The following is a 14,321-nucleotide window of genomic DNA, read 5'->3' as shown; positions in this document are numbered from 1 at the left end:
CTACATTTTATTACACTCAGATTAGCAGAGGGAGGTCAAATAACAAGCTCATTTTCCTACCTTAAACACAAAATCAAAATAAAATGCCACTAAATTTCTATCACCCTTGCAGATTTTATTTCTTTATTTATTTCTTTATTTTCTTTTTCCAGTTCATATAAGACCTAATTTAGTCAGTAATATGTCCTAATCTCTCTTAAGTATCTCCTTCCCATCTGAATTATTGCTCTCCTTCCCCAAAATCCAATAAGTTTAGTACTAAACTGATTACAATCGACACAAAAGATGCTGCACGTTGCCCTAAGGAGCGGTCACTGACCTTGGTTCAGGTGTTCTCTCATCTGCTCACTACTAATGAGGGTTAGATGCAATGTCTGGATGTTCAACATTGCATATAGAGACCAAGAGAGCTCCTCAGACCAAATGTTGTTGAACACACCCCGTTAGAGTTAATTGGAGGTGGGGAGTTTGAGGCATGAAGTGTTGATGGTACTAATGGCGTGTTTATTTCCTGTCCCATCATGCACTTCTTTGATCTTTATTTGGTGCAATTATGACAGCCTTTGTCACAAGTACGACATCACTTGTTATTTACATGAACAAGCACGCAAACTCAGATCTTCAGCTTGCCTATAAAATATATGACAGCTTTTTATTGGTTTGTCTTTTGACCATTAACCACTGTAAAAAAAAAAGGGTTGATTTTTGGTTCAAAATAGATTTTATTTGTGATCTGTGCATTAACATGTAAAACCAATGCCTAAAGTTCATCCAAAAATGAAAATTATGTCAACCTCATGTCATTCTATGGAAGCCTGTTTCTGCTACAGATAAAAAAAAAAATTAAAAAAAGATTTATAACTCGCAATTGCAAGTTTACTTTTTTCTCTCTCTCTCTCAGAATTGCACGTCTATATCTTGCAATTTATTTCTCTCTTTGTCTCAAAGTTATGACAATTTTCCTCTGAATTGCAAGAAAAAAATTTGCGAGTTATTGTGAGTAGATATAAACTCAGAATTGTGAGAAAAGAGTCAAAATTCTGAAATTAAAAAAAACCTTTCACTGGACCTCAATTATAGTGCTTTACAATACTTTAAACATTAAAACATGACAAACAACCAATTTCAGATGTAACAAGGAATCTGCAAATAATGTAATGCATTTACTTTGGTTACAAATATTTATGAAAAAAATATAATGCATTACAACATATATTATGAATACCTTTATAGTGCATTATGCATAAAGGCGTCAAGTAATTCATACATGATTGGAGCGAAATGAGCAAATGATGACAGAATTAAAAATTTTTTAGTGAACTATTCCTTTTGGTGTTTTTCTCACAGGAAGCATTGATTTGACTTGCTTGTTGTGGGATTATTGTTTTGTAATCATCACAATGTCAGTACGTTAAGGTACACAATGCACCGTGGATGCTGTCTAGACAAACTCCTCTGCGTGTTTGGGTCATTGGTGGCCCTCCAGTGGATATGCAGTTTCTTTCACATCTGGCTGCTATTGTTTAGCAGGCTCAAAAAAAAAAGATTGGGAACGGAAGAGATTTGCAGCCTACCTTTGGCAGAAAGAAGACCTCATATGATTGCCTCCTTTTCTCTTTCTCTCCCTATCTGTCTGTTTGTCTGTCTCTCTCCATCTTTTTCTTTCTTTCTCTCCCTCTCTGTCCCAGTGGGAGTCTTTCTCCCTTTGCGTACATCTCCACCAGTGTTTGCCATTAGCCAGGCTTTGTGCCAGCACTAGAGGCAGATGGTGACCCTGCTGGGGTCATGAGACCAGCGTTGCTATGCTAGTAACCATGACTGGAGAGAGGAAGTGGCACTGCCTCAGGGACAGATGGGGTGGTTCCCATGTTCTATCTCTAGTGTCCCCCATCTCTCTCTCTCTCTCTCTCTTTCGTCTTTGCATGCTCCATTGGAATGACAAACAGCCAGGGAGGTATGATTCCTGAACTCTGTGCAGACTGCTGGCTTGAGCTTATCAATTTGGATTCTGTAGTTTCAAATAATGTTCCACCAAAACGTGATCTTCCTACCATATTGATCTCTGAGATGCATCACACTGACCAATATACATTTTATTGCAAGAGTCGTTCAGCACTTGACATGATGTAAACCTGAATAGAAGTTATTTCTTAAGGCATTTCCTTTTATATGTATATAAATATGACTTTACACACTACTGTTAAAAAGTTTGGTGTCAGTACTTTTTTATTAGTTATTTTTTATTCCGCAAGGATGCATTAAATTGATCAAAAGTGACAGTAAAGACTGTTTATTTTGAGCTTTCTATTCATTAATTTTTTTTTAGCTGCAAATCAGCACATTAGAATGATTTCTGAAGGATCACTTGACAGAAGACTGGAATTAATTGCTGCTGAAAATTAAACTTTGCCATCACAGAAATATATATATTTTTAATATTATATTATATTATATTATAAAACAGTTAGGGTTAGGGTTATAAATTGTAATAATAATTTCACAATGTTCCTGTATTTTGCTGCTTTTTCCATAAATAAATAAGAGCATGAGACTTCTTTCAAAAACATTATAAATGAAAAAGTAAAATTATCAACCAACCTTTTAAAGGGGTCATATGATGCTGCTAAAAAGAACATTATTTTGTGTATTTGGTGTAATGAAATATCAGCGGAAGCCGCAGCTTAGCGTGAGCTGAGGCCAGGCTAGAGTGAGCAGAGGCAGCGGGGTCGAGAACAGCGCGCCCAATGGATTCAACGAAAAAGCGGCAACCACATGTGACGACCCTGGGCTGGACTCCGCTTCGACCACGGTGAAAGCCGATCCGGCGATCCACAGCACTAAGTTGATGTATTCCCTCAGCGACCAGCACAGATCAGCTCTAGGCATGACGAAGCGGATATCGTCCTCTTTTGGAAGGCCAACCAAAGTAGTTTTGCTTTCACAATGAAACACACAGCATCTTCACGACATGGCTGCAGCGGCAACAATACTACAGCGAGAATAAAAGTTACGCCTTCTTTCTTTGGGTGAACATTTGGGCGGCGTTATGCAAATCTTCCCACATAGTGAGGTAGATATGTGGGGGCGGGTTAGAACGAGCCGTTTTAGGTAGGCGTGGTTAACTCTTAACTTTTATAAAAAATATCTCTTTGGATTTGAGACTTTAGTCTTTGCAACTTTACAGATCTTCTTTATGCACCAAGAGCTTGTAACACTCCAAAGAGAAAGGAAAAATTGAAATCGCATCATATGACCCCTTTAATGGTAGTGCAAGCCTATGTATAAAAGTTTCCACATACCTGACTGAATGTTTCTCATGGTTTTAAAGACATTTTAGGGTTGTTATATTTAAATGTAATATTTCAATATATATATGCTTCAAAATAGATCAAATATATTGTGCCAACACTAATTTCTTTACAAAATTAACATTTTAATCTTGATTTATTTTTAAGATGGATAAGGTGGACTGGAGAGTGAAGAAAACGCAGTAAACAAGTGAAGAGTCAATAATATACAATTGTTAAATCAAAGCCTTGTTATTTACAGCATAATTCCAAACTATTAGTTTTGGTTCTAGTTTTGATTACTTAAATTTATCATAATTACAATGTGCTATAGCTGTTCCCAAGCATTTATATATGCATGGAAATAAATCCTAAACTAAGTTATACTAAGTATACAAAATAGTATCAGATTTTGTTATCCGAAATTTTACATTACCTCCTTTCCTCCCCTTTTAATGCTAACTTAACAGACATTTGCATTGCTCAAAGCTATGAAGGCTTGCTATTTAACCACTGGCAATATAACCCAGAGGGATGCTGGTTGAAGTCTAGAGTATGGCACCAAAGAACAGTAAATTGGCAATTGCCTGGACTCTGGAGCATGGCATATGCCTTATCCCACATTTCCCTGTAGCCCGCAGCCAGGGAGAAACCAGAAACTGTCAGCCAGCTATGTCCATTAAGTCAATGAGGCTTGATAGCCTGCAGCCAGTCTACTGCTAATGCATTTTCAAGGAACTTGTGAGAGTGCGCTCCATCTTTTTTCAGAGTGACATGCAACAGACACAAGCCTTGGCATGCTAACATGTTACAGGCACGTTTCGCATGTAGACTGCCACGTGGGAGCTGACGTGCAAGGGAAAGTGTACCTCTCATACTTCGTCTATCTTTGAGACAATATCCCATTCCCCTAGATAACCTTGGGTCTCCTGGGAGTCAGTCCCCTCCCCCCACCAAATCTCAGTGCTGTGGTTTTTAAAACCTTTGAAAATCAGAGAGAGCCTTGTATTTTCTCTTGGACACTGTGTCCTGGTCGTGACCCTTGTGCTCAATGGCCACTTGCAAAAGTCCTGACCACATAAATAGCATCTGTAGAGGCTTTGGGCTGCACCTGAAGGGCCTGCCGGAGACTGATAGGATTGTTTTGCAAATGATATTGAAAATGTGAAAGGGAATTAATTGTTCTAAGTTACTTAGGGGTGGCATATGCAACCATAATATCAGATATCACATTTATGACCACAGACAAAAACATCTACGTAAAAAATTTTGTTATAATTTCCTAAAATGTTAAAATTCTTTGATAGTCTTAGCACTAAAAGGGACAATTCATCCAAAAATGAGCCCTCATGTCGTTCCAAACCTGTATGACTTTATTTCTTCTGTGGAACACAAAAGAGAATATTTTGAAGAATGTCTTTGCCCACACAATGAAAGACAGTGGGGTCCAAAACATCATTGACGCTCATTGTAAGGTCAAAAAACAGCCATTTTTCAAATTACCTTTGTGTTGCACAGTGGAAAAAGAAAGTCATACATGTTTGAAATGACATGAGGGTGAGTAAATGATGACAGAATTTTCATTTTTGGGTGAACTATCCCTGTAAGAATGGGCTTTAACTATCTCTCTAATACTAATCATGACATATAAACACACAGGTTGCGGGATTCCCATCGAGCAGCCATTCGTGTGATCCAGAGGATGTACTACTTTGTGGCCAAAAAAAAGTTCCAGGTAAGGTTTTCTTTTTCTGTTTGAAAGCACAACCAAAATCTAATTAAGTTAGCATGATGTTACAGAGTTAGCATGACATTACAGTGCTAATATGAGCAGAAATACGATTTGCTTCTCTTGGTTGTGGTGTATTATGCGATTTTATATTTGATGATAAAGAAACTTCAATGGCTTTTAAATTCACATGCTTCCAGTAATTAGCATTCCTTTAATGAATGTCAGTGTAAGTAGTGAATAAGGTCTTTTTTGAAAAGTATGGAAGGGAAGATCTTGAGTTGGAACTCAGTAACAGCAGATGCTCTGCATGAGTCCTCAAAAATACAGGTTCATGTCAGAGGATTACCTTAATAGCTATCCTGCACACTTTCTCCTCCTTTATTTAGTTATGCCACACTTGATAACTCGTTATTACACTTTGTTTGTCTTCTCTCTTTGCCCTCCCATCCTCTCGCCATCCTTTCATTTGACCCTCAGTCATCTCTCAATCCCCTTATTTCCCCCAAGTCCTTCTCCCCTCCTCTCACACACTCTTGTGACACAGAACACACACTTTGGAGTGTCTGTCAGATGCTGCTGGCTAGATTTGCTGTGTCTGATGTCATGACAATGTTTACCCTCCTTTGAACAGCTCTAGCTTCTCCTGAATTGGTTCATTTGTGCCGGAGGTGTGTGAACGTTTGGTTATTTCACTGACGCTAATCAAACATGGGCTTATGTTCTGTAGCAAACGTGAAGCTTCACACATCGTTTCCGTGTTAGTCAGGAAGCTCAAATAAATTGAAATAGCCATAAGCATCATCACCTGTGCTCGATATGCCCTAAAATCAGTGATTAAGCATTTGATCAGGATGTTCGTTTGGTGTCTGCAGATGTGAATCGTTTTCTTCAAAGGTGACAATCAAGAGGAAATATTACCCCTTTGGGCTTGTTTGATTTTGGGCTGGTTGTATCAAGTAAAGGGAGTTCACCCTTATGATAAATTGATTCTTTCAGACTTTATTCATGTAAAGGTTCAGTCATATACAGGGTCAACCAGTGGGTTTGTGGGGCCCTAGGCAAGATCATACCCAGATTTTATGTTAAAGGTGTAGAAGTGTATAAGGAAAAAAAATTACATTTTACATGCTGACATTTTTTATGTATGTATTTATTTATTTATTTTATTTCACTTAAATAGTCCTGCATTGTGACCATTGTAATTATGAAAAGCACAAATGCATTCTCTCAGTTAATATGAGTTCACAGTGTGAGAATGATAAAAAAAATTATTAAAATCATAAAAGCTTAATATACTATAAAAATGTATGTTAAATATAAATATAGGTCCTATGCACATAAACAGTATTTCCTTTTAATTTTTGTACACTACCATTCAAAAGTTTGGGGTCAGTAAGATTTTATTTTATTTAATTTTTTGATTCAGCAAGGATGCGTTAAATTGATCAAAAAGGTGACAGTAAAGATGTAAACAATAAATACTGTTTTTTTTTTACATACTATTCATTAAATAATCCTGACAAATGACATATATTTATATAAGTATATATTTTAAATGTGTCATATATATACATATATTATGTGTGTGTGTGTGAGTGTGTTAAATATACATCAATGATTTTATTAAATATTACTGTTTTGTTATAATTTAAATATTATATTATATTGGCTGGTTTTGTATGTATGTGTGTTTTCGCAGCAAGCACGTAAGCCATACGATGTGAGGGACGTCATTGAGCAGTATTCGCAGGGTCATCTCAACCTCATGGTGCGCATCAAGGAACTACAGAGAAGGTGGGATAAGGACTCACTTTATATCACTTAGCAGCAGTTAAGTGTGTGTTGAGAAATGTGTTTACTTTAACATGGCTATACATGGATGACATTTTAGAGGTATAAGAGCCATATAAATGACAGTTTCATGACCTTTGGGTGAACAAAGCTGGGAAGTTAAGAGTACATTCATCCCTGTCACTATTCCTCTCACATTTCATCTGCCATTTCTGCACATGAACATTTCACATGCCGCACACTTGGCCCTGACAGACTGGATCAGTCCTTAGGGAAGCTGTCTTTCTTCCAGACAAGTTCAGGTAAAGTTAGGTCATTCTTTACACTCTCTGCTCTCACATTCCTCGACCCCACACCATGTTTTGCTACAGTCTGACCCTTCGTTGTTCTTAATGTTGCTGTTTATTGTTGTCTTGTAGTCTTAGTGCACATTCGTGTTTATGCAGGGTGTTTATTATGTTTTTCTTGGCACCATTCTTGTCTCCTTTAGAGCGCATAAAAGACAAAGGCATAAACACTGTTGGCTCCAGACTCAACAGGATGGAAGAGAAGGTAAGCGCTTGAATATTTGTACTACAGCCAGAGTAGGATTTAGCTCAACTTAGTGAAAAGGACATTTATAGCGTTGTTGTGTTGTAAAAACACAGGGAAAACATGCCTTTACCGTAGTATCTGAAATATCTCTTCAGATAATACCGCATGCTCTTGAATTTTACTGAGCAATAAGCTCAGAAACCAAGCATTTCCAAGAAGTCTCGCATTAGTATAACAATAACAAGTTCCAGTTCTTTAGTTTATTAGCAAATGCACATAGCACAATTGGTTCGGCAAGCACAGATAAAGATCTGTAAGCTTCATTCATCAAGTCTTAACCTGGAGGCAGAAGGAACCTGTCTTTCTCTGCCTTCGATCAAACATCACTTTTTGAAGACTTCTCAAACAGTCTCTGTGAGTGATGTGTGCTGATAATGGCGTTAAGACTCTAAAAAGAACAGCTTTCTGTGTGTGTGTGTGTGTGTGTGTGTGTGTGTGTGTGTGAGACGGGGATTCGGGAGCTCTACAAACACTCACTCTGCTCCTGTTCATTTGCCACTCCAGCCATAAATCCTTTTACAAACAGCTCTCATCCCAGACACAAACTCGAAACAGCGTACACACTTGTTCACATGATCTCTCTCTCACATACTCACTCACTCATTCACTTTCTCCCTCTTTGTTTCTCGTAGATGTTTGAGTAAGAAACAAATTGGCTCATTTTATGAAATGGCTGAAAAAAGCCTGTTTGACGTTTTAAATCCTTTACTGAGAATATTCAGGAAAACATTTTAAGAGGAATTTGATCTTTTCAATGGTTTTCATAGCTGACATATCTGTAGGGAGAAATTTGATCTTTTTTCAGTTGTGCTGCCTTTTATTTGTTTATATCAAAACATTAAACAATAGATGAATTTAGGATTGTTTTGATCTCATTGACTCACTTTTGTAATGTTAGGCACATTTCTGTGGCAATGATAGTGACTGATGCATTGATAGCCAAATTAAGTATTTCCCAGCAGGACACACCGTCTTCAACTTTTTTCTATAAAGAACTGTTTGAAAATGTGTCATTAGTTGTAGAGGTTGTGGACAGGATACCCTGCCCCTTACAGTGTCATTCTTCTTCCCATAATTCTGTGGTAAACAGGAAGCAGGCAGTGTCTGGCATAAACAGGAACAAATAGCCTTAACATTTATGCAAACACCCATCTGAAGTAACTCATTACTGCATTGCTGACACAGTCTTCTGCCTCCACTCTGACTGAACTCTCTCCACATTTAGGTTTTTTTTTTTTTGAAACAGTTCTTTTTTTAACTTAAATTATTTTTTTTTTCATTTAAAATCATATACATTGCTGTTTAAAAGTTTTGGGTTAAATTTTTTTTAAATGTAAAGGAAAAAAGTATCTTACGCTAACCAAGGCTGCATTTTGTTTTTGAAAAATACAGTAAAAATACAGTAATACTGTGAAATATAATTACAATATGAAATAATGTTTTTATTTTAATATATTTTATAATTTTATTTATTCCCGGGATGACAACGCTGAATTTTCAGCAGCCATGAATCCAGTTTACAAAACATTTCTTGCTTATTATTTAATTATCAATACTGAAACCATTTGTGCTGCCTCATATTATTGTGGAAACCATGATACATTTTTTTTTTCAGAATTCTTTCAGAGTGATTAGAAAGTTCAAAAGAACAGCATTTATTTGAAATATAAATATTTGCATAAATCTTTACATTATGCATGTGCATATACATGTCTTTACTGTCACTGAAAAAAAAATGTATTTAAACTTTAAAAAATCTTAATGACCCCAAAGTTTTAAACAGTAGTGTTTTTTGATAGATTAAATATGTAATCATATTCGGACTACTAAAAGTCTATACAGACATGGCTGTGTAACTTCATATTGTTTTCCCAATTAAAGATATTTCCCCATCAGATTTCAAGTTTATAAGATTTAATAGAGAATTCTTCTATGGTTTATAGGGGCAAAACAGTAAATGTGATCTTTTATATGACAATCCTGTAAGTGAGTGTGAGTAGAGGATGACAGAATTTTCTTTTTTTTGATGAATTATCCTTTTAAGTTTCAACTCAAGATCTTGTTTTTCTCTGTGGTTAGCAGTGTGCAGGTTTGCATTCATGTCTATATAGGGAACGGCTGTATATGTTTACATGCTTGAATTTCCTGCCCGTACTCTGTATGGTGGGGTGTGTTTGTGCATGTGTGTATGTGTTTGTTTGTATGTGACTGTGGTGCCACTATCATTGTGTAAACTGTGGTTCAGCACGGAGACACTGGTCTGGTTATTTCTAATGGAGTGTAGACAGCACTGGCTCCACACGTCACTTAGCTTCACCCCAAGGGAAAGAACCTCAAGACATTTGGCTCCCCAACTGTAAAATTACAAGTATTTCTCTGACAGTTTTCTTCCTCTCAAACATGAATCCCTTTAAATATTTAACAAGAATTCCCACTGGTGTTGAAGTATGTTGTTTTTTATGAACATCGGCAGTAACATAAACTGCTACTGTATTTTTTCGAAGTTGTAAATAAAACAAAGATTGTTGGAGAACAAAATAGTATTTTCAGTCTTTCTACTTCAAAATGTCACATTTAAATTACTTGCCGTTTCTTTTTCATTTCATTTTTTCCTCAAAATAGTTTATGAATATATGACATACGTTGTCACAAAAATGGTTCTCTATTTCAATTTTAAATAACCACGGCTCTGACCAGATGATAGTTTCCACTCAATTCAACATTGATATTCACTTTTAACAAATTAGTGTGGCCTAATCTTTTCATGTTTCGACTATTCATCATCGCCTTATTGATCAAACTTTAATCCCATTTACAACATATAGAAGAATGGATTTATTGCCTTTGCTACAGTCTATTTGTACAGATGGGATCTTTTATCAGTTGCTGGTGTTTCACAGCATTGACAGTTTGACTCTTGTTTATGACGTTATTTACACTGACGCTGTGACTACGTTATTTTAGACACTGGTTTGAAAGATGTGCTGAGGCCACACACTCGTTTCCCCACAGATCACACACATGGACAGGACACTTAACAGCATTGCAGAATCTCTCAACCTCATGCTGGCGAGGGAGAGACGGGGAGATCTGGCCAGAGGGAAGGAACTGCGCAGCAGCTTCCACCACCAATCAGCCACCTTCAGCCTTTCAGTGCCGTGCAGACAGGACAGCCTGACCAGCTCAGAGCAACTGTCCACACCAAATGTTATTCATGAAGACAGCTGAGTCACTAAAGCACCACTAAATCACAGAGTGCCTGATATTGGGTCAGTTTTGGCTAGAATTAAGATTAAGAGATTAGGTATGGCTCAGGTTCAGCATCAGCTGATCAGTCTGACTATTCCTGTTCATCTTTATAGTTTTTAAGACTACTGAATTTCTTCTGAAGCAACAAGACATGGACACATATTTTTAGCATACCATTGTTTGATATTGTTTGTTCAGTTATTTTCTTTTAAAATAAGATATTTCATACTTTTTGTGAGAAGTTTGACTTCTTCCGCTCCACACTATTAAAAAATAAAGGTCCTACAAAGGGGTTTTCACGGTGATGCCATAGAAGAACAATTATTGGGCTCCCAAAAGAACCTTCCAGTGAACAGTTCTTAAAAGAACCATTTGTTTAGTGTGAAGAACATTTTAATAACTTAAAAAAAAGTTTTCATCTATAAAGAACATTTTGTGCAGTGGAAAGTGTCCATGGATTTTGAGATGCCAGTTAAGAACCTTTATTTTTAGAAGTGTAGATGTGAACATTGTGACCTTATTTGGAGTGTTATGAATTGTTGAGTGTTTTTAAATGATTTCTGTTGACAGGAACACGATGTGTGCTCTTTGCTCTTGTTTATGAATCTCTGATAAGGTTTTAGAGGCACACAAATGTGTAAATACTGTTTCAATTCAGCTGCATACAAACGTTTCACTTAGCTCTGTCCTCTCAATCAGGTTTTTATTTATGTTCATTCACTAATATGAATGTACTAGTTTTTGTAATAAAAAAATAAATACTGTATCCTACAAACACTACTGATTCAATTCTCCAGTAAAATCCAAACTGTGATTTTTAAGAAGTGCTGTTTTTTTTCCCCTCACGGTCTCAAAACTGCAATATTGGAAAAAAAGTTCCTGAATAAACATCTTGTTTCTTCTTACTCATGTTTGCGGTGCTTTATTTTCTGCAATGTTTCCGTGAGGTCAAACGTCTTGGCTATTCAAACACAAGTGTGTGGGCAGCCTGGCTTCCCGCTCTTTTCCTTAACCATCAGGCCAGAATGGTGCTATTTATGCTGGTGTGGAGGCATTATGGCATTCAGGAACAGTCGTTGTCTTTTTTCTAAAAGCCTTTCAGTGACACTTTCAGAATTCCTTTAGAGCATCCCGACAGATCACTGACTTATGCAGCACACGACCATATGGGGAGTACTGTGACCTCTGATCTTATGACAATACATTTGCTCTCAGAGGTGAGGGGCTTTGTTGCTATGGGGATGACTACATGCGCACCCTCTGACCTTGTCCTGGGCAGTAACACGGCTGTCCACTCTGCCGTTGTTCACGCACAGCTTCTCATATGGACCATTGTCACCTGTAATATGTGCAACAAATCAGACATTCCGTCACATACGCATTCCTGAAAAGCATGACAATTTTGCCTTTATTATCTCACTACTGTTATTGAAGGCTTGGGATTAAATATCAGGAAAGCTGAAGTAGCATACCAGAATGTCAGCTTGTTCTTGAACCATTTGTGCCAACTAAATCTTAAGTCAATAAAACCAGCAGATATAAAACCAGATATGCCATATCTGGCTTATAAACTTACAACAACAACAAGAAAGTCCCAAAGGGAAGAGGAATCAAACGAGTGCATGCTACTATATAGAATATACCTCCTCATGGCAGGACAACTATGTTAACAATGGAATCAGCAGGACAACAGTACTGGCAGACACCACAGAGAGCAGGCCTGCTACAGAGGGGGTCTGGCCCATATGCCGCCAGATAAATGATAAGCCTTTGTTATTCGTTTAAAAGGACGTACTGCTGTCACTGTCTCTGGGACCGCTGAGCAAACTTTGGGACCAAATGCCATTAATTCAAGCTAGTGAACCCATAGAGGTGTATCCAGCCTTGAAGACACAGCTTGCCAGTGCCTCCACTAGTTTTATGGGTTTTATTAGTGAAAGAGAAACAGCTCTGAAATAGAGAGGGCTACAACACAGAGATGAATGGTTTGATGGTTTTGCTGCAAATTGCAGATGTTTGTGTCAAAAAGGGTAGCAATGTTGGGAAAGTGATGTCCCTGTTATAGAAAAATAAGTGAATAGCAATTGAGGGGGACATGAATTGTTAAATATGACTTATATTATTACTTTGTTTTCTTTAAGTGTTTTTTTTTTTTTACAATGCTATAAACGGGGTCATTTTGACCAAAGTGTAATTTGTATAAAACTATCGTTAATAAAGGAAAACAATATAACAGCCTAGGTCTCTCGATGTCATTTATAATTGGAATATACAGCAACAATGTGATAAAAAATATATATATGCAGCATAACTATTACACCAATATAAAACTGTATTCAATTAATTATACAAGTATTTGAATATTTAGAATATTCGGGTGAGGTTTGCAGTATTTCTTATCATCATTAACAACAACGTCCTCCTGTTCGTATAGTGTGTACTTGTGCTGGCTCAGCTTCAACATGATTTCCTTCAGTGTAAATGGCATTAGCTGTAAACGCTGCCGTTATCTTACATGATGCAATGTTTTTAAAATGGTGCATTTTAAAACAACACACCTCAAGGTTTACAGTTATGTCTTTAGTATAAATTATGAAACAAAGGTTTAATGTAAGTTTGAATGTAATAAATACCGAAACCGAAATGACACTGAAGCTAAATCCGGTCGCAACACGCAACGCTCAAACCGCGCGTGTCTGCCGCCGCCGCCGCTGGGCGGAGCCCGAGAATAGCGCGCGAAGCTCAACCAACCAGGTGGCTCGGGCGATGACGTCAAGCGCATTCGTCACAGAGCGATCTGAGCGGACGAGATTTGCTTCACGAAGATTCCACCCAAATAAAACATGCGAATTAAATGTGAAATCAATTTAAGGTAACCACATTATGTGCTAAGCTTCCCAAGATAATGTCAACATAACAACAATATCGCTGCACATCAGGCTAGTTCGCTCTGGGTGAGCGCTTGTCTGCAGGCTGGCAACTCCTCGCATGCGCCGCATATTAGCGGTATACTTATACTTTTATATATTTCACATCTAATATTTTAACTTACGTGTATGACTTAACAGATAACATTTATTTCTTGAATAGTTAATAATTATAGCTCCTCCTGAATGTAAAAAAAAATGTTGTTTTTACATACTTGATATGGCCTGTTGCCTAGTTAGTCTGCAAAACCGATTTTTTTCAGACCAGCTTCCAATGCATCTTGATGCCTTCCTACTACCGTATACTACCGACCTGGACATCCTCTTCGCCTTCGTGCTGTATCTCAGTAGGAGTTGCTGACACCTAGTGGCTAACACCCGTAACTGCAGGCTAACGACAGATACACTCGTCCTCCAGCTGATGACATACTTATTTTTCATTCCAAGACAAGTCTCTCTCTCTCTCTCTCTCTCTCTCTCCGCCTCTCGCAATCTTACGGGGACACTGAAAATGTCCTCATAAATCACCTTCTCGTTGTAATACCTATGGCATACCCATGTTATTATACAAATTTGTGTCCTCATAAACCACATAAACATGCACGCGCACACACACACACACGCACACACACACACACAGTCTGGTCAGCTATCCTTGTGGGGACTGTCCATAGGCGTAATGGTTTTTCTACTGTACATACACCAACCCTACCCCTAAACCTACCCCTTACAGGAAACTTT

At 37.5% G+C, this 14,321-nt stretch overlaps 1 protein-coding gene across 1 annotated transcript in view; it reads left to right on the top strand.

Annotated features, from left to right (window-relative positions):
* The window catches only part of LOC107562509 (potassium voltage-gated channel subfamily KQT member 1-like), a 41,200-nt gene extending 30,387 nt beyond the window's left edge, over nucleotides 1-10,813 (top strand). The window contains exons 13-17 of the mRNA XM_016247135.1: nucleotides 4,947-5,022; nucleotides 6,719-6,813; nucleotides 7,066-7,112; nucleotides 7,301-7,362; nucleotides 10,417-10,813. Coding sequence (XP_016102621.1) covers nucleotides 4,947-5,022; nucleotides 6,719-6,813; nucleotides 7,066-7,112; nucleotides 7,301-7,362; nucleotides 10,417-10,632 — 496 coding nt within the window. The 3' untranslated portion in view covers nucleotides 10,633-10,813. The remainder of the gene's footprint in view (nucleotides 1-4,946; nucleotides 5,023-6,718; nucleotides 6,814-7,065; nucleotides 7,113-7,300; nucleotides 7,363-10,416) is intronic.
* The last annotated feature ends 3,508 nt before the right edge of the window (nucleotides 10,814-14,321 follow it).

The sequence above is a fragment of the Sinocyclocheilus grahami genome, unplaced genomic scaffold (assembly GCF_001515645.1).
Source record: "Sinocyclocheilus grahami isolate Dianchi unplaced genomic scaffold, SAMN03320097.WGS_v1.1 scaffold826.1, whole genome shotgun sequence".
In the NCBI taxonomy this organism is placed as follows: Eukaryota; Metazoa; Chordata; class Actinopteri; order Cypriniformes; family Cyprinidae; genus Sinocyclocheilus; species Sinocyclocheilus grahami.
Note: the sequence above shows the minus strand (reverse complement) of the source record. Positions and strands in the feature narration are given on the sequence as shown.